The sequence below is a fragment of the Ips typographus genome, linkage group LG6 (genome assembly GCF_016097725.1).
Source record: "Ips typographus isolate SLU linkage group LG6, UJ_Ityp_2.0, whole genome shotgun sequence".
Taxonomy (NCBI): domain Eukaryota; kingdom Metazoa; phylum Arthropoda; class Insecta; order Coleoptera; family Curculionidae; genus Ips; species Ips typographus.
The window spans coordinates 11,335,142-11,359,271 of NC_138427.1; the positions used below are offsets into that span (position 1 = coordinate 11,335,142).

At 34.7% G+C, this 24,130-nt stretch overlaps 1 protein-coding gene across 3 annotated transcripts in view; it reads left to right on the top strand.

Annotated features, from left to right (window-relative positions):
• Positions 1 to 1,389: 1,389 nt before the first annotated feature.
• The window catches only part of Fas1 (fasciclin 1 Fas1 domain-containing), a 44,139-nt gene continuing 21,398 nt past the window's right edge, over positions 1,390 to 24,130 (top strand). For 2 of the 3 annotated variants that reach the window (XM_081981119.1, XM_081981121.1), the window contains exon 1: positions 1,390 to 1,612. In XM_081981119.1, coding sequence (XP_081837245.1) covers positions 1,502 to 1,612 — 111 coding nt within the window. In that variant the 5' untranslated portion in view covers positions 1,390 to 1,501. The remainder of the gene's footprint in view (positions 1,613 to 24,130) is intronic. The other variant, XM_081981120.1, reaches the window with a different exon arrangement.

A 24,130-nucleotide genomic window follows, 5' to 3' on the forward strand; every position in this document is an offset into this window, starting at 1 on the left:
GGGTCTTAATAAAGTCTTTCTCGGAAATAATTAATTGCTGACGATTACTCCTCAAATTACCTCGATTGAGTTAAACAGCCTCACTTATTCTCTTGCAGCACACGCTCGATTTATTAAAGGTCTCCGGCAAAAGGGCTAAAACGCCTTCCAGAATGACACAAGTTTCAAACTATGTTTTCTCAATCGTTACAACTGATGGTGCGGATTTATGAAGCTGTCACTTAAGTAAAGATAAATAGACGATCGATAATTGTGATTCTGGAACAGGCGGTTTTCATTGATAGGGGAGTCTGCCAAGACAAAGAGAGACTTTGAGGCATTTAGAGTGTCGCGGTTAGGTTATTGAACTTAAAATGAGGGGGCTAGTTTGTTTTTCTAACCTATTTTCTGATTCGAGTGGAGAATTTCAAGACATAAGTAATAAAACACTTTACGTGCAACCAAACCTCGCATATGGTTTCAAGGGTGGTAATTTCAATCCGGTAGCGAAAGTTTTTTTGATCGATGATTTTCACCCTCGCACACCACTAACTTTCCCTTTTTTGCCGTTTTTTGTCGTAGTCGAGGCGCATAGGGCTATTTAGACACGCGAACTATTGTTCACATTAGCAAAGTTCGAAGAAATTCGTGTCGATTGTTCCACCCGAGTTTCCTTGTAAGGAATATTACGGTAGGGTTGTGAGCCATTGTTTGATCAATATGAACACTTTTTTAACAGCAATAGGAAAAGTTTTTCTTCTCAAATGTTATCAAAATTTGTTTTATTAAACCTGAACAATGATCTTACACTATGCGAATTATGACTGGTGATGTTAACTAAAGCATTGTAGGTAAATAGAGTACAATTAATCATGAGCGGTAGTTCTGTGTTAATCTGTTTCTAACTGGAAGGGAAGTTTTACAAAGTGGCATTTATTGTCCTTTAAAATGCCCTATAAAGGGAGCGTTGTTCGGTGCAACGACATTAAATTCTCTCCACCCTCCAGGCTTTCGTACCATACGGTAACATTACTGGTTGGAATTGACAATTAGATGGATCCTGATAAGAATTTGAACAGTAAGAGACTAAATAGGTGTTGTCAAGTCAAGAAAGTTCCAAATATATGCAGTTTTTTAAGAATGAATACTCAAAGATGTAAAATTGTCTAAACTCTTTCATAACTTGATCAGTAAGGTACACGACCGGATTTAAATGACTCAAAGTGGCAAGACAAGCAATTTTTTAATGAAACTAATTTCTGAGCATAAGAAGGGTCAAATGTCATACCCCACCATACCGTGTGACGAGTGCAACACCGTTACGCAATGATAAGGGCAAACGGGCGCCCGTCTGGTTGCGTCACAGCGGCGCACGCCCTTTGAATCCAAAAGGGGGCATTGAAAATTCAGTGGGGAAACCCAGCCGTCAGTACGGTATCGGTTCGAACGCGTGAACTTGGACCGGAGCAAACGGAAAAGTTCCAATTTTTGACGGGAAAAATTTCCGCAACATTTAGTGAAAATGCCGACAGTTTGGTCGATTTGGATTTGTTTGAGTTTGTGCTTTTTTGGTGGAGGATGGTGCGATGAACCGCTGGAAGCAAAAATGAGCGGGGATCAGGAAATTAGCGAGGTACATTTAGTAGAAATTAAACGTAAAAAAACAGTCAATTAAAGTTAAGAAACTCAAACTAGAAAAGTAAACTTATTAAAAGAGTTTTCAAACTCACTCTTTACTTTTAAAAAAGCTTAAATTAACATTTCCTCTTTTGAACCATTTAACTTTAACGCGTTTTTAATTGTGAGACCTGAAGAAACATACATCTCACTTCCTCTCAAATTAAAGAAATTCAACGGATCAAGCACAGCAAAGTTACAGGGTTTACACATTTTTTTTTTTGAAAAAGCAATTAACCAACATTGCATGTCAAAAGCTCCTGAACAATTTTCTGGTTGGTTGTACTTCCTGCTAAACTTTCTCTGTGTTTTCGCAATAATGTGTCAAATATGGGAAAATGTAATTTACTTGCCTAGGCTAGCTTTACTAGCATTTATGCTTTTGAACGATTGTTAGTGACCTCAAAATTAGTTAGACTACCGTAAATCCCGGATGTTCGCCCTCGTAAATCTCCTCCGGAATTTTCCGGCACAAATTAGATTAAATTGTTCGGTGATTTTTAATTAGTGCTCTTATTCTTTTGATTTTGTAGCTTTGCTTACAATTAACCGGTCATTTCGATTATTCTTTCTGGTCCGGAAACAGTGTTGCAATCAGTCAAGAACTGTTTTCCTCCTCGGGTGCGGTAAAGTTACTTTTCCGCATTGCAAGATTAATTTACAATAAATCAATAACAAATTTGCAAATTTGAAGTTTATATGTGTAGACCAAAAATACCCATTTTCACCAACCTTTTTGTTCAAGCAACCCTAACTGTTTGTAGTCTCGTGCAGGAAAGTACCACTTTCCACTCTTCAACAAAATTAACATTTTGTTGGAGATCAGATTAATATGTTTTGTTCAATTTAGTGTTAGGAGGGTGGTATCGATTTGTTTTTTTTAGAACTGTTTTGAGGAATTAGGTTCCAAAGAGGGCGTTGTCAACGTATGCAAGTCTTTAACTTCAATCAGGCTTATGCACAACAATATCCACGCTAATGGATGGTCAGAGGAAAAGATTTGGCCACTGCGCTCTCCTGATTTGACTCCACTGGAGCATTATGTAATGGTGGCACCAAATCCTGTACAGTAAAAACAGCTTATACTGAGAAAATAAAATGGGACCATTTTTGTACAAACTTAACAGATTCGGATAAGACAAATCTGTGATAAAAGAAGAACGTATACAGGCAATTTACTCACCACCCTGTATAAATAATATCTGGTTAGTACGCCTTGAATTTACTTTAAAAGGTTTTTTTAGTCAATTAACCGAACATAAATACAGGCAGATGTTCGCCAGTTAATCGGTAGATAAACGTGGGAAAGTTTCAATTGACCCTAACAAAGGGGGTTTTCTACCTGGAAATTTATTACTACAAAATTTGAGTTTTTGAAGTTTTGGTCAGAGTTTATCGACTTAATATGTTGTTTTATTAGCAGTAGGGAAATTAGAATAACCGATAAATTATACAGGATAGTCTTTTACAGGAATATAATTTTCTAATGTTTCTCCAACGTGCGTTTTCAATAAATGGGATAATAAACAATTGAATCACTTTGTACAAAATCTCAAAACAATGTTGCCAAATTTGGTTTGATTGAGCAAATATTAAAACAAAACATTCCTCAAACCTCTTTAGCACTCAGAAATTACACAAAATCCAGGATGTCATACTTAATCTAACCTAACCTACAGTTAAGTAACAAAGATGAATAAAACAATTCTAAGTTCACATATTGACTACTTTACACAGTGGGTAGATGAGTTTGTGATTGGTTAAAAAAAGCAGCTTTCAGCTTGCTGCTTTTTCTTGACCAATCACAAACTACCAACACTGCTGCGTCGATATCAATCATATTCCTTACTCTAAAATTCTAGTGGCGGCGTAGAGATGGTAAACATCATTTCCCGAAAATCATTGGATGGCCGAATTCAATTTTGCTCGATAGGAAATCGAGTTTTGCGATCAAAAACTGGATATTTTGTGATTGTTCAGCAGTTAATCTCTGGGAAGCTTTTCCTAAACTTCTCCCAATAAATTCTACGATTAAGTTTCCAGTGAGTTGATGTTTATCTAGGAAATGTGTCCAAAGTTGTGTTGTAATATGCTCTCAAAGTTTCTCAACTGTATTTTTAGGTTAATAAAATCATTGCAAATTCTATGGTGCATTGTGTATGTAAGAGATTTGTACCGCTTATCCTTTGATGCACACGACCTCTGCTTATTTTCCATCGATAGTGTATACGCAAATTCGATAGTGTATTTTGCCATCACGAAATTTAATAATGTAGTTTCGCAACTTGATTGATAAAGTACAATTTTTGACCTCTAGCGAATGTTTATTTAAATATCTTCTTTCCTGTCCGATAAATTTCCCACGTCAGATGAACAATTGCAATCTACGCCTTTTCTCGTCCATTTTTCGTTTGGTCATGTTTTCAATTTATTGACCTAGAAAATTGGATTTTTAAATTTGAAATTCTCGTTCTTAACTAGTTTTCCAATCTCACAATTCCAGAGTAATAGTAAAATATTTGCTGATCGTAATAGAGTTTGGAATTTAGGCTAACTGAACGGATTATATAGATTGGTTTTGCTCTTGGATAAACATCTTTAGGGTGTTTAACTTAAAGCCCCTAAGATGCATTTATACACAGCACTAAAAAGCTTTATACATACATTACAAACAAATTAAATAATATTGCAATAAATGGTTAATAATAATCAAATACATAATTACATATTGAAAAGCACAAAACTCCCTGTCCGACCATTTGTTACTTGTTGCTACAATAATTGCCTAGCGGATATTAAATAACATACAGTTAATTTGGAGTTTACTAATTATTATGCCAACACGAATACCAATTTGCAAACAGATCGGATTGAGTTATTATTCCACCAAAATTGCATACGTAATGTCCACTCTATCGGACACTACGGCCAAAGTTTGATTGCTAAGCCGTCCACAGTCACGTGCCCAGTATTATAATCAGCAATCAGTCGCTAATTACCAAGAGATTGGTTCAAATTGTGTCACGTGCAACAATATGCCAGAATTCAATCCGGTCCAGCTCCAAACAGGATTACGATCAATCCGCATTTTTTAAAATGTGCATCAATCACGTTGGCAACTACCAGATAATCCCAGTTTGGTCCAATAGGGAAAAACAGGACCAGTCATCCTAATAATTTCCAAATAATTTACTGAGAGCGTTTTTGCGCTCATATACCACCGCACTTCGTGATAATGTTCTACATTATCGCGGACGGAATTATAACAGGTCATTAAGTGCAAATTGAACAATTTGCCCTTGCCAAGGCAGGATATGGTGGCAACAAAGTCTTGCTAGTAAAACCAGGACCGGACTTTAACATACCTTTCCTTACTGTTTCTGTATAATGTACAAGAATTTTACTTTCTAATCATATGTGAGAAACCAAGATGACCCATCTGTCTTAAAAATATCTATTAATTTTTATGAACATGAACAGTTGATTCACCTTAGGTAAAAAGTTAACCAGAAATACGATAATGCTAAAGAAGGTGTAATCTACATTGAGCAGTTCCAATTGGAAACATTTGTTGCTGCTTAAGCAAACTAGTTGGGAACGCTGCAAAGCTGTTCAACAGAATTCATCTTCGAAGAGCTAGAGACTAAGCTAATTGTTGCTGTTCAAAACGATACTGATACCCTGATGATGTGGTGAGAGAATTCCAGAAAACCTAAAGTAGGAGCAATAGATACACACCACGTGATATTTAGACGTTTTGTTTCTTGGACTAATTTCGTAAACATTATTAGGCTAAGATAGACAGTAGTTCATTTATCTTCGAAATAGTAGTAGTCATGTACCCTGTTAGTTTTCGAATGGACGAGTTACTGTAGTAAAGTAGTTAGGTTAGTTTTGTTTTAGGTTTAGTTATTTCTCCATTTATGAAATAAATTGGCATTCCTCTGGGATTTTTTGCAGTTTTTATTTGAAAGAAAGGATATTAATCAAGATAATCACTCTCGAGGCATGTCCCTAATGTCAAAACTGTCAAAATTTGCCTACAATTTGTAAGAATTAAAGTTGAAAACAGTTTGTGACCAGTTTTAAAAACAAGACGCCTTTCTGAGATTTGACAGTTATTTGGACAGTGATCACGTGACTGCACAGCTAAATTTTCCTCCAAAAACGACGGATATCTGTCCCTAATGTCAAAATTTGCCTAGAATTTGCAAAAATTATAGTTTAACACAGTTTTCGAAACAGGACGTGTTTCTGAAATTTATGACAGTTATTGTGACAGTAAATTACTGGAAAATTGCTAATTGTTTAAATAATAATATCTTCAAATTTGCATCACTTTTTTCAGCTCAAAACATATTATTTGTCATAATTTAAACATGAGATAATAAAGAAAAGTGACAAAAAACTGAAAATGTACTACTAAAAATACTTGTTTTTAAAAAAGTTATAAGATTGGAACTCATTTGGTACAGGGTGTTCGGATTTAGTGTGTTTTGACAGGAAAACCCCATTTCCCGGCTAGATAGGAAAAAACTAGTACACTAGAGCTCAATTTTTGAAAAAATTTATGACAAAAACTGTATTTTGATACCTTGTCAGTTTGCGGCACTAGAGGGCGTTTTTCGAATTTCGCCCATTTTGAAAACTCTTCACAACTGTTTTGTTTATGAAAATATCGAAGTGAAACACAAACATTTTTAAGTGACTTTTTCAACGTGATTCCAGTGGCGTGCTTACTTTTTTGCTGCAACCTTCCGTTTTCTCAATAATTGACATAACTTAATTTTTAAACATTTACTACTTACCATGAGTAACAAATATAGACCCAATATAACAAATTACGTATTTTTACACACATTAAAGTAACTAACGATGTTTCGATGACATAATTTTGCAGTTAGACAAATCACTAGAATTGTTCACGGTTCAAGAAAGAAAATATTTGAAACAACCCAGTCCCAAGAGTGATTGTCTTAACACATCTGCCCATATACAACAAACTCCTTACAAAAAAAAAAGATGTATCTTGGCACTTCTATTGTGAATCACTATTATGGTATTAAAGGGTGGCAAAACTTATTCCCATCTACTTTAGTGATTACCACATAATCTTACTCATGTATAATATTATTCATGATTTTGATGAGGTTTTATAGTTAAGTTGGCGTGTGTATGTAGACTCCGGAAAACAATTTTCTACTATGCAAACGCCTGTGGGAAAGCAGATTTTTTCACAGCTCACCGTGTTTCAAACGTAGTAGTAAATCGACCGTTAACATCACGGATGCACCTTTAGCTTTATATAGGAAGATCGAGTTTGAGGAAGATTATTAAATTGATTTCGGGTCTTAAGATAAGAAGACCTCCCCATTCTGCTATGCCTCGTCGATTAATCTAATTAAGGCCGAGGATTCATCGAAGCGAAGATAAAACGTTTAAACAGATTGGTTGAGATGTTTTAGACGGTTTGGTCCTGCGTTGAACTAGTTAGTAAAGTGAGTTGCTTTTGAAATTTGATCTATTGTTGTGATTAATACTTAAAGGTAATTATTTACATTCAAGTCATCGCATTTCCCCTGTAATTCATCAGCAAATGTATCGTTGAAACACTGCAACCGGTCGGTATTTAGTTAATGCTTTTCGTTCAGTCAAAATTCAAACAGTCAGTCGGCCACAAAGGGAAATTACTAACCTTCCTCGGAATCCTCAAGCCTCAATTGTTGGCCTGGGACTCATTAATTTAACTGGCTAACAAGTTTAGAAGTTTGCGGTATCGCCAAACACATAATTCAATAAACGTTTGTCTGTCTCGCTACTCCAGATTAGCTAAAGCTACATATCTGTTTTGGGTCTTAACACTTCATGGGATCTTAATCCATCACTTTGGAGTAGTTTAGGGTTTAGTTCAAAAATTTCCTTGTAAAATTCGGGCTATTATAGTAATTATTTCCCTCTAATTGAATGTTATGGCAAATAACCATTAAGCAACACAATTAATAAATTGAAGCGGTTCTGTTTTTATCTTTATGGGCCACTTTATTCAATTCGGGACCGCCACACCTCCACCAAAACATTTCAGTAATGGGTTGGCCCAAATGTGCCCGTCTAATGGCTGTAAAATGGAAGAGAAGAGGTTGTAACCAGAACTGGAATGGTTTTATTACGATGATGGTCGAACTATAGCCATTTGTAATGTTCGCAATGTGATTGCTGTTGAAAATTGTTTGGAAATTGCACGATGACAAATTGATTAAAATATTCTAGGAGAATTTTGTTTTCATCGACGCAACCAAAATTGGCTGAAAATGTAAAATTAATTATTACTAAACACTATTGAAATAACTTAAGACTAATCCGCATATACAGTATTTGTGATTGGTCAAGAAAAAGCTCTTTTTTTAAATAAAAACTAAATTCGATTAAAATTCAGAGAATTATCTTTCAGAAAAATGCTTGTTATAAAATATTTTATTATATTTATGACTGTTTTCCTGACACTTTTAAGTACAACTTAAGCTAAGTTGAGATTTGAATATGACAGATCAGGTGCAAAATAACAGAGTCTAAACTAAACTTATCTAAGCTATCTTTAAACTCATCTTAGCCAATGTTGGGGAAACCCTCCTGGAGCAAAATGGAAATTTCACGTAGTTTCAATAAATGACAGACAAAATGGCGTTCCAGGACATTTTCTTCCTATTCCTGCGTATAAATTTGAAATTTCTATATCTGCATCTAATTTAATTGTACGAACTTATTGCTAAAACTTACTGCACAATTCCAAACTGTTGTTATTAATATTATTTTTTGATTTGGTTTACTGCAATACGAATTTCCAGTTAAATAATTGTTATTACTACCAGTAAAACATTTAAAATTCCAGTTCGTTGTTTCATGTATTCATAACAGAATAAATCTAAAACCGTCAGACATGCAGAATTTGAATTTTGGTCGAAAACTTTGGTAATCCGATGTTTTTCCTACATGTATGTGATGAATATGTGTGATCAACTAAACTAACTGAAACTCTTATTAAAATTGACGAAGCTCAAAACTTTAGTATTAATAATAATAAGGAACTTGGAAGTTGTACGCTCGGTTCATAATTAACGTGTACTATATGTAACTCAAACGTAAATGTAATTAGTTTTAGGTGTTGAACTGCCACGGTTTTGGAATAACTTCGTGCTTTTACGTTAAAATTGAAATTTATGCTTCAGTCAATATATAAAATTGCTATTAAAAAAATCCGGGGCTTGAAAAATAATGCATTCAAATTAGATTTAAACCAATCTGGCGGATATTCTTGCGTCTGTATGATTAATGGTGTGAAAATGAAATTTTTATAGTTTGAACGTAGGAATTTTTAATATCTCGGCCGCTCCAGGCCCTCTCACCAAACCGTAAATTCTTCTAGGCGTTAAAGCCACATAGAGGTATTAAAACTTTTTAACTAGCGCAAATCTCTTCTTATCAAATCACGGAAATATTAATAGCCTCATTAAAAAAGGCGCAAGCGGAACGAACAAAAAAGAAATCCAAACTAGAGCCGAGATTAATTTTATTATCGGAAATATCAAAAACCGGTTAATAAATAAATTTAGCCAGAAGCACAATTCCGAACCAGAAACGGTGGTTTTATTTGGTTAGTAATTCAAAAGCACGACGGAATATTAAAGCTGGGAGAAACGGGAGGAAACAACATATTGCGGGAGGATTATATATTAAAAGGAAAACCAAAAATACGAGCTTTCCAGAAAAAAAAGTCATTTACGAACATTATAAAATTCAGATTTTTTTAAGTCATTCTGGTGCTATTTTCTGTTAATTTGGAATAACATCTCAAAGAATTGACGGACAGTTAATTAAGTCTACAACGGTTTACTAAACTTTCCTAGGATTAAAAAGTTGAAACTACCCTTCCTGGAAACTTAAAATTCGTGTCGCCGAAAAGTCTTAGAAGTTTTATTCCCTTTCTCACTCTGGATTATTCGGCGCTTTACATTGTATGTGAAGGCACAAAAAACTTGTGAATGCCGAAAAAAGGGTGGAATTTGGATTTAACAAAACCTCTTCGCAAAGCATAGCATTGCAACTATTCTGGCTTGAATACGAGATAAGACTTAAATGAAGCTGGTGTAGTGTTAGGGCGACACGAATTTTAAATTCCTAAAAGGAGGAGTTTAAAATTTCATTCTCCGAGACGTTGTGGCAAAGTTGATATTGTTTATTTAGATCAGCCAAACTCAATTTAAAGTGAAGTCAAGTTTCATCTTGGCTTTCTTCATGTTCTCAGTTAAAAATGCTTCCATATTGTGCCCCAAACACATTATGGACTATTGTTCGATCCCTCTGGTAATTATGTCTTTTTCAACCCTTCTAAGCCGAAACTCGTGTCAACAAGCACAAAATGAGTCACCAGAGGGGTTCAGGCAGTACGCACCTGTCTTTAGGGATTCATTAATGGAAATTACCAATGGTTTCATATGGGTTTTTCAGGTGATCGATATACACTTATGCGAACGAACTTTCGTGGCAGAAAGGCCGATAACATCGTGGCAATTTACATGTAATGTATGAGGGTGGTTTCGATTTTTTTCACTTTGAGGGTGACTTATGGATTCGTCCAGTTTGGCAGTTTGTACGTAAAGTTATGGTAGAAGGAAATCGTTCAATGTCGACTAGGACAATGGATTTCCTGATCGAATTTAAACATTTCAGAATACATAGTAGAATGTAGACAAGCTTAATCGGATTTTACGAAAGGAAGGCTATACAACAGAGTTAAATAGTACACACATAGAGGCAGTGAAGCGTAGAGCCGTTCACCATCATAATGGGCATTTCTGGTATTGTTGGAATCTATTTTCGAACTGGCTAATGCTAACCAAAGTAAAACGTATTTGCAGACTATGTTTACACACTGAATTAAATGTATATCGCATTTAACTGGTTAACAAATCTTCCGGGCACATTCAAAACAGCAGTTCCTACTTTGCTCAAAAGGGTTTTTACTTACATGCAGACGCTTTGCGTATAAGCGCCGCTACTATACTAAATGAACCCGGAAAAGTTGGAAAGCTTTAAGCTAAATTATACCTTTACTATCTCGTAAGTAGTCGAAAATATATCTTTTGCCTGGGCTTTTACCCAAGTTTCGAAATTCGCGGGTTAAACCAATTTAAAATGAAAACTTTGCCCTATCTAAGTTTTGGGAGCCTAAAGGTGCAAAGTTGTTTTATTAAATTTCCACGTTTCAACTGAAATTTATATCCGTTTAGTTTACACCTATTGAGTTTATCATTTAAACAGATTAAGGCACTTTAATAGTAATGATTATGAGGGCAAACCCACTCAGTAACTAAACTTTTTGAACATCTCCTCTTTCCACTAGTCGAGATTCTAATTAGGTTAGAGGAGTAACTTCGTTATAAAACTTCAAGCTGCTAGTTTAATATCTGCTGTTTTCATTAACTATATTGATTTAAATTTTTCTCTCTAAAGTTACCCAAATCACTCAGTTTCTAGTTAACCTTTCCGTGTTTACCAAAAATAGATTTCGTGACCACATAACTGTCTCCCTCATTTTTATAAATGCCCCGTTCAAATTAGGGTAAATTTAAATTTAGAGCCTAAATGAGCCGACGCCCTTTAAGAATTTCCATTTTCCAATTGAACACGTATTGAAACTGAGACATTTATAATAAAAGTTCGTCAATTTATCAACAGATTGGACGATTCGCATTATTCTGACACTTCGGAGCGTTTCTGCCTAAGGAAGTTGGACATTTTACCAATTTTATTTTTTAATCGTTCAGCTGGTAAAAATGTTTCAGATAAACAGAACCAGAAGTAAAATATTGTTAAAAAAACATAAATTCTAGCTCTTAGTTTGTGATTGCGTAAATCATAGCACAGTGGGTAGTTTGTGATTGGTCAAAAAAACAGCTTTCAGCTTGCTGTTTTTTCTTGACCAATCACAAACTAACCTAACCTACATGAAACCAAATGAATACACTAACTTTAATCTAATTTGTTTACGTTGCCAGATTTGCATTTTTTATATTAGTTTTTGCAAAATGCACTATCCATATAGATGATGTAGAATATTCCCTTTGATTTCGTTCTATGAAAAGTCTTGATTTATTATTCCAACACAAACTTGAAAAGTACATACAGGGTGTCCGTTTTACGAGCTTTATTATGGGAAACTTGGTTATTTAAAGACATACAAGAAAGTTTAATTTGGGGCAAATTTGAGCAATTAGGAGTCGATTAAAATGCCGCTTTAAACATTTTAAAATTCTTAGCACCAAAAAAAAACAAAATGTTAGAAATTAGTTTTTATTTTTTTACTAATTTATTTGATAAGAAAACTGAAAACAAAAAGACTTTTCTTCCTCTACAAGGTGACAATTTTTTTTTTAAATTGCAGTTCCGACCTTTCGGTTTTTGGTTCCCATCATCAACTTTCTTTATGGGCGCCATATCAAATTTTTACATTTTTGAAATGGGCTATTTTGTCTGATTACGATGCTATGTCATATGATTGAAATTATTATTAACAAAGGTTCTCTTGAAAAATAACAGCTCAACAATTTTCCGTTGTGTTCTTCACGTGACATCATTGACATTTTCAAACGGATGAGCATGTGACACTGTTAAATGACGTCACGGAATCTCCTCTAACTTTCTAATCAATTGTTGATTGATGTTGTTTTATGTCGTTCTTCCGGGCCTTTCCTGATTTATTTGATGAGATATCTAAAAATAAATGAAATTTTAGTAGCATTATCATTGACTAGATAAAAAATATCAATTTTTCACAACCATCATCAGTTTTTAGGTTTTTCCTTTAGGAACGCCATATTAGATAGAATTTTACTTAAATTTTGCTAAAATATCACAAATTGTATCTTCACAAAGAGTTTATACATTATAGGTCTGTTCGCAAAGGCAATCCCTGATTTTTTAGTTTCCAACTCAGAAACAGTGAATGTCAAGTTTCATTGGTTGAATGCTCACGTGACTATGACGTTTTCTGAAACAGACCTTATATCAATCAACAATTTATTAGATTAGAGCGCATTTCGTGTCATCATCTGACAGTTTGTGACATGATCATTCTTTTGCAAATGGCAGTAAAATCACGTGGGTACTGTCATTTGATCGATCGACGAAGTTTTGAGATGTCATTTTCAAGACTCTCTTTGCAAAAACATAATTTTTGTGATTTTTACGAAATTCCTAGACTGAACCAAAACATATGATACATCATCGTCAGTCAGAAAAATAGGCTCTATTCAAATATGCAAAAATCCATTATGGCGCCCTTAAGAAAAGTCAAAGTTGATGATGGTAACTAGAAACCGAAACGTCGGAATTGAAATTTGATATTAGACGAGGTAAAATGTCTTTTGTTTTCAGTTATCTTATCAAATAAATTAGTAAAAAGATTAAAACTAATTTCCATTTTCGTTTTTTCTCGGATATCTCTGGAAGTACAGTTAAGAATTATCTTCAAATAACCGAGATCCTCATGGTGAGGCTCGTACAACGGACACCCTGTATATACAGCTGAATAATAAACAAATTAAATTTATTGCTAAAAACGATATTGGAAATGTCAGACAATCCCCGTTAGTTGGCCAACCTTTGAATTTAAAGGGTTGCCCATACCTAACAAACCCACCCTAAAGGTCAACACAAAAAGGACGGTAACTTTATCCGGATTATTAGAGACTTTTTAAGGTTTCGCATGCACAACCGACTGAGAAAGTAAATATTCCCGTCTAACCGTAAAATCCCTTTTATTTCCCTGCGGTCCTTATCAAATTTTTGTTAGTATTGCTAAAACATTTTTTTAAGCGTCTGCCAGATAATTTATAGATTTGTCAAGATAAGCAATGAGGAAAAAACCTGGAAGAACCCATTATTAACCGGAATTAAATAAATGGTCCAATGCTTTAACTAAACTGGCTGTTTTCTTCCTTTGTGTTCCTGTTCGTTGAGCCAATTTAACGCCATTATAATTCTCTCGCTGTCGTCAGCCTACCGTATTCAGTTTGCCAGTGAATGAAAACACACTCGAGTGCGTGTGACGTTTAGTGTTTGAATGTTTTATTTATAATCCTGCGAACAGTGTTTTTTTTTTGTCATAAAAAAGTCCCTTCCAGCAGTTTTATAATATAAAATTGTTTTTTATTATTTGTCACTGAACATCAGAACGATGAGGAATGAGGCTAATGCCAGGACCTTGCCTAGACGTCTAATTATAAACGTTCAAATTAATGAATGTGTAAGGATTAATTGTGTGGAAAGGAGCGATTAAACAGAAACAGCTGCTCTTCATTTAATGTGAGAAAATAATTAGCAATTGTGGCACTTAAAAATTTTAACAGAACATTCTTGTGTTTTCAAGATATAATAACCATTTTGCAGATATTACAACTTTAAACGTGGTGAATTTAAGGGCGCCAAAGGACCGAGAACCCTAACTGAAAATAATGACTGCTCAGTGTGGAGAAATGGTCCATTGAAATGGACAATGGTAGTGGCAAAGGTCGTTATCAGACGTTATTGCTACTGTTACACTCGACATTTCCCATTTTGTAATAGAGAAAATGATAAATTAACACTATTAAGATTTAGTGGTGGTAAATTCAGGTTTAGTGTGGATATAAATTAAAATATGCTTCGACAAGAAACAATTTTCCATCTAAGTGAAGTTTTCCAATGGAAACAATCGTTTCATTTATCTGAGCTATGGAAAATAAGTCAGGAAATACGGATTGCCGCTGCTGCAGCGGTGTTTATAAATAACATTTCACCCCCCGTTGAATATCTGCTCCTGAACCTTTCATAATATGAGTAGCGCTCTTCAAAATGTAGTAAAGAAAATGGGAAAAAGGTTTGTTCGAAAATTTTAACGTTGATGGTTACAAATTTCATTTTACGGCTTGCGCCCGTTTAATATGCCCGCTTCGGACGTCGTCCCATTGTCTGCTTTTAGAAACGAGAAATCCCGACATAATAAGCTACAATGTTACTCGTATCAGTCAGGTAAGTAGGGCCCAGCTTGGGCATGAATTAGCATGTTCGACGAAACGAAAATTTGTCAGAACCAAGCGGAAATATATAAATGGAAAATGCTGGCAGAGTGAAAGGACAGATTTCAACGTTTTCTGCTTCTATGGATTAGAAATGCGATGGAACTGCAATCTAGTTAATTAACAATAACCATCAGGACAATATAGAAGTAAATTATTTCTTCCGTTTTACATTACGAGTATGTGTTTTTGTTGAAATATTTTGATACAGAAGTGAAATTTTCAGATTTTCGTATTTGTGCACTCATACAGTAAATCCTTTTAAGAAGAAATTGACAACATCTTTTGTCATCTTTTGCCCATTATTTTTCCTGAGATAAGATACAGGAACTGGTATTTATGAGATGTCTCAAGTATTGCAATTTACGTTTAATAATAGTGTCAATTCTTTCTTCTTCTGCACTCTCCGCAAAACCCCCACATTTGTCACTTTCTCTGTCTACGATATTCTTAGTATTCTACGGTACATACACATTTCAAATGCTTCTATCCTCTTCGTATCGATCTTTTTCAGTGTCTCTGACTCATGTTGAGTGATAATCAGTATTCTTCACTGCATTCTACTATTTTGTTAATTGGAGGTTCTGCATAACCGTGTCATCGGCATAAGTGCTCTGTTTATGATGTATTCTGGGTACAGGTTAAATAAGATTGGTGAGAGTATACATCCCTGTCTTACGCCTTTCTACATCTCGATTTCCTCCGTTGTCTCTTGCTCATTAGACTTTTTGAGAAGTTCTTGTTCTAGCTTAAGAAAACAAAAAAATCCCTTTTAAAACCACAAAATTTAAAAAAAATACATATTCTTCAATGTGTTAAACATATTTCTGCTTGTTTTTCACAACAAAAAAATAACTCACTTTTCTTAAGAAATTTGATAACAAATCCACTTACCAACTTTCAGCTTGTTTGAAATTTTTTTTCAGGTAAGCTTTTTACCAGATAACTTGTACTGTAGGGGGTTGAGTTTCAGATAATAAAACTTAAAACTTTCCGGCTTATAATAAACTACAAAATTTACCTAAAAAAACTTTTTCCCGGAAAGAGTTTGCTTAATAATTTAAGCCGCGTCTGGGTAAGTTTGAAAATGGTTCCAGGCGAATTAAGTTTGTGTCCCTCTAAGATCGTAGTTGTTTTTAAGTTTTCTGCACTTTTAAGCTGCTTACTGCAAAGGATTGATTGGTAATTACAGAACCTGAGAAACGCATTTATTTCCTGTATCTGTTTTTAATCTACAGCTGTGAGTAATTACAAACAAACTTCGGGCGGGCAAACTTCCCTTACAAGTAGTGATATATGACGCAATCCGAAGTTGAGAAAACGAGACATGACAGATTAAAGTGCAACTAAGGTCAAGGCTTTCAAGGTTTTTGAAAATACACTTCTAGAAAAGTTAGAGCAAATATTTTTCTTACTGAATTTTTCCACTTTGGCTGCCAGAAACTAACGACGAATTAAATGCGAAACTCAATATTTGGATTAAAATGAAAATATTAGATAAAAACCCTCTTGGGTTATTGCAAGTTTACGTCAAATACCCTTTTGATCTGAAGAAAAATCCATTAAGGCAACGCGAACTATTTTAAAGCGACGTGCCTAAAATGAAGTTTAGAAACAGAAAAGCATTGAACAAATTCTATTAGCGTTGCAAGTGGAGAATTCTATGGCTTCCTAAATTGACCCTTTCAGGTGAATTCATTATGCAGACAGTCCCATTACGATCAATAAAAAATAATATCCTTTCCAGACAGGTTGTGTGACAAACCGTATCAATAGAAGAAGAAGAAATCCTATTTTATATCACAACTTTTGAGAGGTCCAAAAGTTGTTTACAATTTTTGGTGGCTTTTCACAACTTTCCGAGTACCTCCTTAAACTTTCCTTGACTTTGCCACAGTCCTGTCTTCTTAAGCAAAAAGATTCAGGGAAGTGTAAAGCGGTATTATTATTTGACTAAATATTACGAAAATGTGACAACGTTTTTTACTCTGTTTGTCACTAAATCCTGTGCGCAGTTTACATATTATTGTTGTATCTCTGGTGTATCGTATATTATACATGAGAGGATTTCGAAATTATTTTAGCGAGAGGACTATTTTACCTCGCTAGTATAATAGCAATGCTTTATAACATGGATCCGAAATTTATTGTTCAAACCGATTCGCACCAAAGCATTTCGTAATGAGATTATTTGCAGATTTCATATTTATTGCTAAAATCCGTGCCTCTATAGATTTTTCTTTGTAAATTGAAAAATCATCAATCATGTAGCTAGTAGAGTTCCCTTCGAGTATTATCAGCGTTTAAAATAGAACTGGGGTAAGACTAGGGGTAGTTTAACAAATAGTAATTTGAGGTGACCTATAGATTTCCAATAAATCCTTGGTTTACTCCGAATCTAGGACAGCAAGCAATAGAATGCGGATACGATGAAAAATCCGTACCCCTCGGTCTGTTTGGCTCCCCCAAGTCACTCACCCCACTATTTATCGTTTGAATCTGGCAAATTGAGGTCTTTATGGCACTGCTTGAAGGGTTTATCCCTTAGAACTTTTTTCAGTGGGTGTCCTCAGCGCTGATTAGGTCCTTCAAATACATAATTTTTTTTCCTCTTTCGCATTAACTGGAAGGTAGATCGAAATGGATGCCATTACATAGAAACTCATCCGTGTTATTCTGTCGAATTGTCCATATAAACGAGGCGCCGTTAGTTCACGGGGCCACAAAGGCACAGTCGGCGCCACGACGTCGCCTCTTTCCCATCCTCTGCATTTTGGCAGCATGCTTTCCTTGCTTTGTATCGATTCCACGTTCAAGCAGTTTAGGTTATGACGTTGAGAAAATTTTGCCGCTGGTCTATAATCCTTGTTTGTTTTCATGACATGATTTTATACTTTTATTGAAGAATTTACATTATTATAGATCATTTTTGTTTATTTGATTTGTTAGTACTACCCAGTGGCGGCTCCTCAATAAGTGCACATGTGCACGTGCACTCCCAAATTTTGAGTCCAAAAATGCATGTTTTTATTATAAATCTTATAATGATTGAAATAATTTTCTATTAATACCAAGTATTAATCTTGGAAATAAATAAGCTTTTATTAATAAATAAACGAAATCTGGACGAATTACGGATCACCGCCGCCACCGTGCACCGTGTGCCGTGGTAAAATCAAGTGCACAGCTCATGGGTATAGTAAATCTGATTGGTCGAACTTCCGCCGTCCGCCCCCTCTGTACCCCGCGACTGTCTAGAGTCAGTCGATGTTTTAAGCTGGCCCGTGTGCACAATTAGATCGTGCACTCGGGGTTTTTCTTATCAGTCACGTGTTATTTTTCTTCGCGACTTTTTAAAATGCCTCGAGTATTTCCTAACGTTAGTGTGCAATATTTGAAAACAATTACATATTTTAAAATTGTAGGAATTTTGGGCGTGGTCTCAAAAAATTTTTCGCCTGCGGCGCTTATTGGGTCTTATTTTGTGCACTACCTTTCAAATTTACTACGAGCCGCCACTGGTACTACCTGACAAATCTAGATAGCAAAAAGCAGTACAGAGATTGACATTTCGAAGCAGCAACTCTTGATTAACATTGACCGTTATGTACAGGGTGGTTGAATGAATTTTGACCTCTCTAGCTCTTCATGTTACCGAGATATTTAGTTTCAAAAAGTAGTTAAAAAAGACCCCCCATACTTTAGTTTTGCCGCGCATTAGAACCCTTCTGGAGCAAACTAAAAAATTGCCAAAATTGCACTTTTTATAAACATTTTTGAACAATTGTATGAACCTCTCAGTGAATTCTTCTTTCTCAGAGAAAAAAGGCAACTCTCAGTGAATTCTTTATTCATTGAAAGCCAATACATAATTAAATAGAACTTGACAACAACAGTTTGGTTGTTTATATGAAGTTACTAAATCAAAATGGTTATAAAGAAAGTTTAATGATCGGCACGAAAACCGTTTATATGAGAAATTGTGAATTATTCAAATAGGGGGGTAGTAAGTGGTGCGTGACTTATCGTTCCGGCAAAATAGGGACCCATAATTTTATTGTTCACGCAGGCGGCCATTTTGCATATTTCTTTTTGTGTAACTTTGGTAAATCCACAAATTCGCAGTAGCGATATTATCTAGTGTATTGAACGATACGAACTCTCGTCGTATCTAATTTGATTGGCGTGTATTCAATTTGCAACAAGCTCGTAATCAGATCGAATAGCACTTAAATACACTGCAGAGCGTCAATTACAATATCCCAGGTTGAAGGGCGACATTAAGCCCTTTACAAGGAATTCCAGAATGCTTCGATATTGGCAATACGTTTTGCGTAAAGAACCGTTCACATCGTGTTACTCAACAGGCGACTTTTCATTTTGCAGATGTTGTTCCCTGTAGCTAACGTGTAACAACAAGCCACCCCTGTTCTATTGTGTCACAACATCTTGTATGGCTGTACAAACAACCAGGGACACTATTTATATTTTGAATTAGTTTTTTCCTAACCAACCGCGTGCACTGCCCTTTTTAGGTATGCTAAAGGGCTGTAATCGGCATCGAATAAAAGACCCAAAAGGGTGCGCTTACACAAGGGTGAAAAGGGCCGCTTGACTGCCGAAAAAGCCTCGACACAAACACATCACATGTGTAATGAACGACATTATGGAATAATTGAGTTTCGAAAGTTTAAATTATGAATACGGTCGAATGAATTTTAACTCAACTACGCAAGTATTTAACTATCCTTTTAGGAAACTTTAAGGTAGCTAATTTGGAGTTGAAAGGAGTAGCTTAATAGCACTTAAGTTATTCGTAAAATTGATTCAAAGTCAATATATTACATCAGTAATATCGCTTTGGGTTATTTGAAAAATAATAAAGTCATCAAAACTCAAATACCGAACCGGAAGCAGCAGCATGGGCCCCTACTGCCCCCATATAAGGACATTCGAGCAACTTTATTACTCACGTCACGGCACACAAAGCTGCAAACTTCCAATCTTCGGACAAGTTTTCCCGGAACTTTTCAGGACCGAGAAAGCATAGCTGGACACGGCTACGCGAATTCATATTGACGTTGTAAACTTTCGGTTATCGGTTTTGCCTTTGCCGGGTTATTAAATTTAGTCGGGGGAATTTGTCTAACATAATTTTTCAACCGCCCCATTTTCAATGAAACTTACCGTGCGAGAATCGGGCAGGAGTAGCGGAAAATTTGTTCGATGACTTGGAATTTCGTAAGTAGATTAAGGTTGGGAAAGTCGTTGAATCAGGTCATAAGTATCTCTTTGCTGCCATTTTCCCGAAAATCCTAAAACTCACACTGTACTTAAGTTTAGCTTTGGACAAAACAAAGTATAACTTTGACCTAAAATAGAGTTTCAATTCATAACTTATAAAGGTACGACGACCATTTATATAAAAACTCCAGCTACTTTAACTGAAGGAATTCCTATTTTTTTGCTATAAATCCCTTGCATTCCACGGATTCTCTAGCAAAAGGTGAAGCAAGGAAATGTAGACAATTATAAAGTTTCACTATTCCATAGTAGTTTTATTTGTTCAACCTTATTTCTAGTTTCCTAGAAATTCATAATTAACTGACTCGCAATTAACGGTTTTTGCTTCTAAACAATTTGGAAATGCATCTAGGATTCTGCAAATAAAAACTCTTAATTAAAATCGTTCTATTTGAAAGGTCACCTCAATCCGGAAGGGTGTAATAAATTCAGGTTTTTTAAAACGTGATTAGTAATACGTTTTATCTCGTGCATGAATTAATAAAGCCTTTTATCCACATTTAATTAACTAAAGTGGACTTAATTAAAACGAACCAGATTATTAGCCGCCAAACAAAGCCCGCAATGCTAAAATGCAAGGCTATATTTTATAGCTACGGTAAACATAGTTAACGTTGGCACCCGCCCTTTTCTAATTAATTGAAGCCCAATATTGCCAACTTAAACTTTTTCAACAACTTAGTTGGAAATTCGGCCAGTTTTACAAGTAAAATATTGTCATACACTTACTGAAAACTAGTACAAGTATTAATTAGAGTTTTACTTTAGTTTTTATTACCAGTTTAGTTTTAAAAATGTTGACTAAAAAGCCATTTTTACAATTTGTGAAAGGTTGGGTCTGTTATGTTATGTTGTGTTATGTTATTTTGGTTTGGGGTAAGCTGTTTTTATCCTTTTTCTTTGAATTTTTTTGAAAAATTACAATTTATAATATAAACTGATTTTTCTACTTATTTCACCTAATTTGAGGTCTTTTGGACCAAGAAACGCTTTGCTGTGCAATGTAACCATAATGGAACAAAATTTTCCAAAATTGCACTTTTGTCCAAAAATTTAATCGCAACATCTCGTAAACGTGAAGAGCAAGTGAGTATTCTTATTGAAATTTTAAAATCTCCTCAACCCCAACTTGGATCATTTGTTTAGTAGAAGTTGCCCACAGTTTGCAAGTCCTTATTTGTATTTTTTTTGTTTTTTTTTCTTCTGTCGATATTCTGGTTAAACCTGTAAAAATACAAAAATTACTATTAATTGTTAATTACAATATAATGTCCTAAATCAAACATCGAATTACGTAACTATCGGTGTGTTTACTGTTACAGCACTTGTGGTTCAATTTAAATATTAATTCGTTTTTCTAAATGTTAATAGTAAAAATTGCTACTAATCTAGATAAAATCTAGTTTCCTTTACAGTGTACCAATTCACTATGCAATTTTCGAGTTTTATCTACAAAGAACTCGAATCCGGAGCACTAAATTCTTGACGGGACCCTAATAAGTATAATCCTGGAAGCCTCGAATTGCAGATTGAAATATTAGTGCGATCTATCTCGTCGTACGTCTTAAAACTTTATTGCACTGGACTTGACAGAAATTTTTCACTCCTAGAATCACCAAGATTAATCGTACCTTTAATAAAATGCTCGTGACTACTTATTTCTTCTTTACTCTAAGATGCGATTCTGGCAAAAGGTTTCTGTCATCCGTTCTCGTTTATTATCCGTTGCCGCGTTTGAAAAATAAGTTTCATGTTTGGAACACCCAAAGTGCTAAATTACATGCCCGGCAGTATGAATTCGTAATTTCGCCAAAATGCACATTTTATAATGAAATATCTGGCTAGTTTTGGAGCCTGCAAACTGTCCGGGGGAAAATTATTAGCCCCCTAATGTGCTTCGCATTTATATGACCGTTAACTTGCTTATCGGTCGTTATTGCGACTGCGGCAAAACATTTTTGCAGAAGAATAATTTCTTTCAAACTCAGACCTAAATACTAATTACGGATTTAGATCCTTTGAAAGCATTTGTTTGGTTACACGGTGCCTGCAATGTTTATATTATCCCGATTATGCCAGAAACCGTGTCAGTGCAAACGCTGTTTGTTCAGTTAAAGTAAATTTACACCCTAAACTCACTTGACAACAAATATATCAGCTTTTCAAGAAAATGAACGTCCAAAATTTATTCTGTAACTGTCTTCTGTGTAATACCGGAAATTAAAACAGTAATTTCATTAAACAGCTTTAGGAAATTAGACGCTTTTTAATGTGGCTTTGAAAATGAAAAAATGTTTACCAAGAGTTGGACTATTTTTTGAAATTGTTTACTTGGGTATCTCGTCTAAAAGAGGCATTTTATGAATGAGGTTTTTTTACGGAGTAACGATGAAATATTTCGCGAATTTTCCTTAAAACGGAAAATATGGCACCGAAATGGGAAAACAGCGGACTTTTGTGCTAATCAGAAAATTCATCCGAAGAGAGCTTGAAATACACTCCATTATTTTCGATTCCAGAGGTGCATTTGCTTGTAAAAATAACAATAACTTACCGACTGATTTAAAAAACACTGGAGAAAGAAAAAAGAAAAATCTCAGCAATCATTTAAGTATTTCAGATTGGAAAATTGAGAGTTTCATCAAACACTCAACATCATTCATTGAGTCAATTATACTTAAATAACAAATATAGAAAATTCAGTTTAGAAACTTTGGTTTGAATATGAATAATTGTAGAAATGTATAAACACGAAAATTTAAAATTATTTTGAATTTTTGTAGGCATAGGATAACTAGAATGTGACAGATATGGCTTGCGATGGCAAGTTAACGTCACAATCTTTATACGTCTTCCATAATCACTCTCTTTAGATACATTAAGTAAAAAAGAAAATAAATTTTGTCAACAACCTGACCTGTAATTCGTTACTTTTTAGAGGTTTTCAATATCAGTTGATTTTTCCTAACTTTATTGTTATATGTGAGCTTTTCTGATTTTTGGCTTACAAACTTTTTTTCCCTACATTTTGAAAATCACGTGACTTGTTCACCAAATCACTTGATCAGTTTTTCAATAAATGTGAGAAGCCACGTGATTTTTGAGGATATTCGTCTTATCTTGGAAAACTTGAAACTTCTTAAAGTGTTTACTTTAGAAAACTTTTTAGTCTCACTTTAACAGACTTTTAAACCTGATTTTCTTCAAAAATCCCCAGATATAACACTTTCTTAGTAAAACCATTCTAATCAACCCTTTCCAAAGTAAAACTCTATACCTATACACACTAAATCAAAATATCTTGAAACTGTTCCAAACTGCACTAAGCTCAATTACAGTTTAAATTACTATTTATACAACAGTTTAAATTAGAAATTCAACCGGAACAAAAGTTCCCGGTTACCTTTAACAGTTTGTAGTACAATAAGTTTCCTATTTAATTAGAAAGTTTTCTAGTGTTATATTGTGTTTGCTTATAGACGTTGAAACTGAAAAATACAATCCGTTTAATAGTTCATCAGGAACATTTTCGATGATTATCGATTACTGCTCTATACTCAAGAGATATTGTTAGCCCCGGAGCTTCCAACTGAGCCGAATGAGTAGTTTTTTTCTGTAAATGGAAACGCATTATTTGTTGTTGTTGTGAGATTACATGGCAACGATTGCGTTTGTTCCAGTAAAAAATTCACTAGATACGTGTTATGTGGCGGGTGAAATATGAAAATTTAATGGAGTTAAAAACTTAATCCCTTGGCCATTTCACCTCTCTTTCAGACACATATAGTTCGTTCCTGAATTTTGCCTCTGGAGATGTTTGTCAGCAAACTTGTAAGTAATTTGCAACTTTGTGCTCTAAACTCAATACGTTGATACTTTCCACTTATATTGCAATTCATCTTGGAGCCGATAAAGTTTAACAGGAAATGAATTGTATGGGAGGATGAATGGGATATTATAGAAAGTTTCAATTCGCTGGTGACGGTTGTATGCAATGTTTGCATGAACAGCGAGTAAATTATTGTCTCGCAACAGTTCAAATAGCAAATTGTAACATA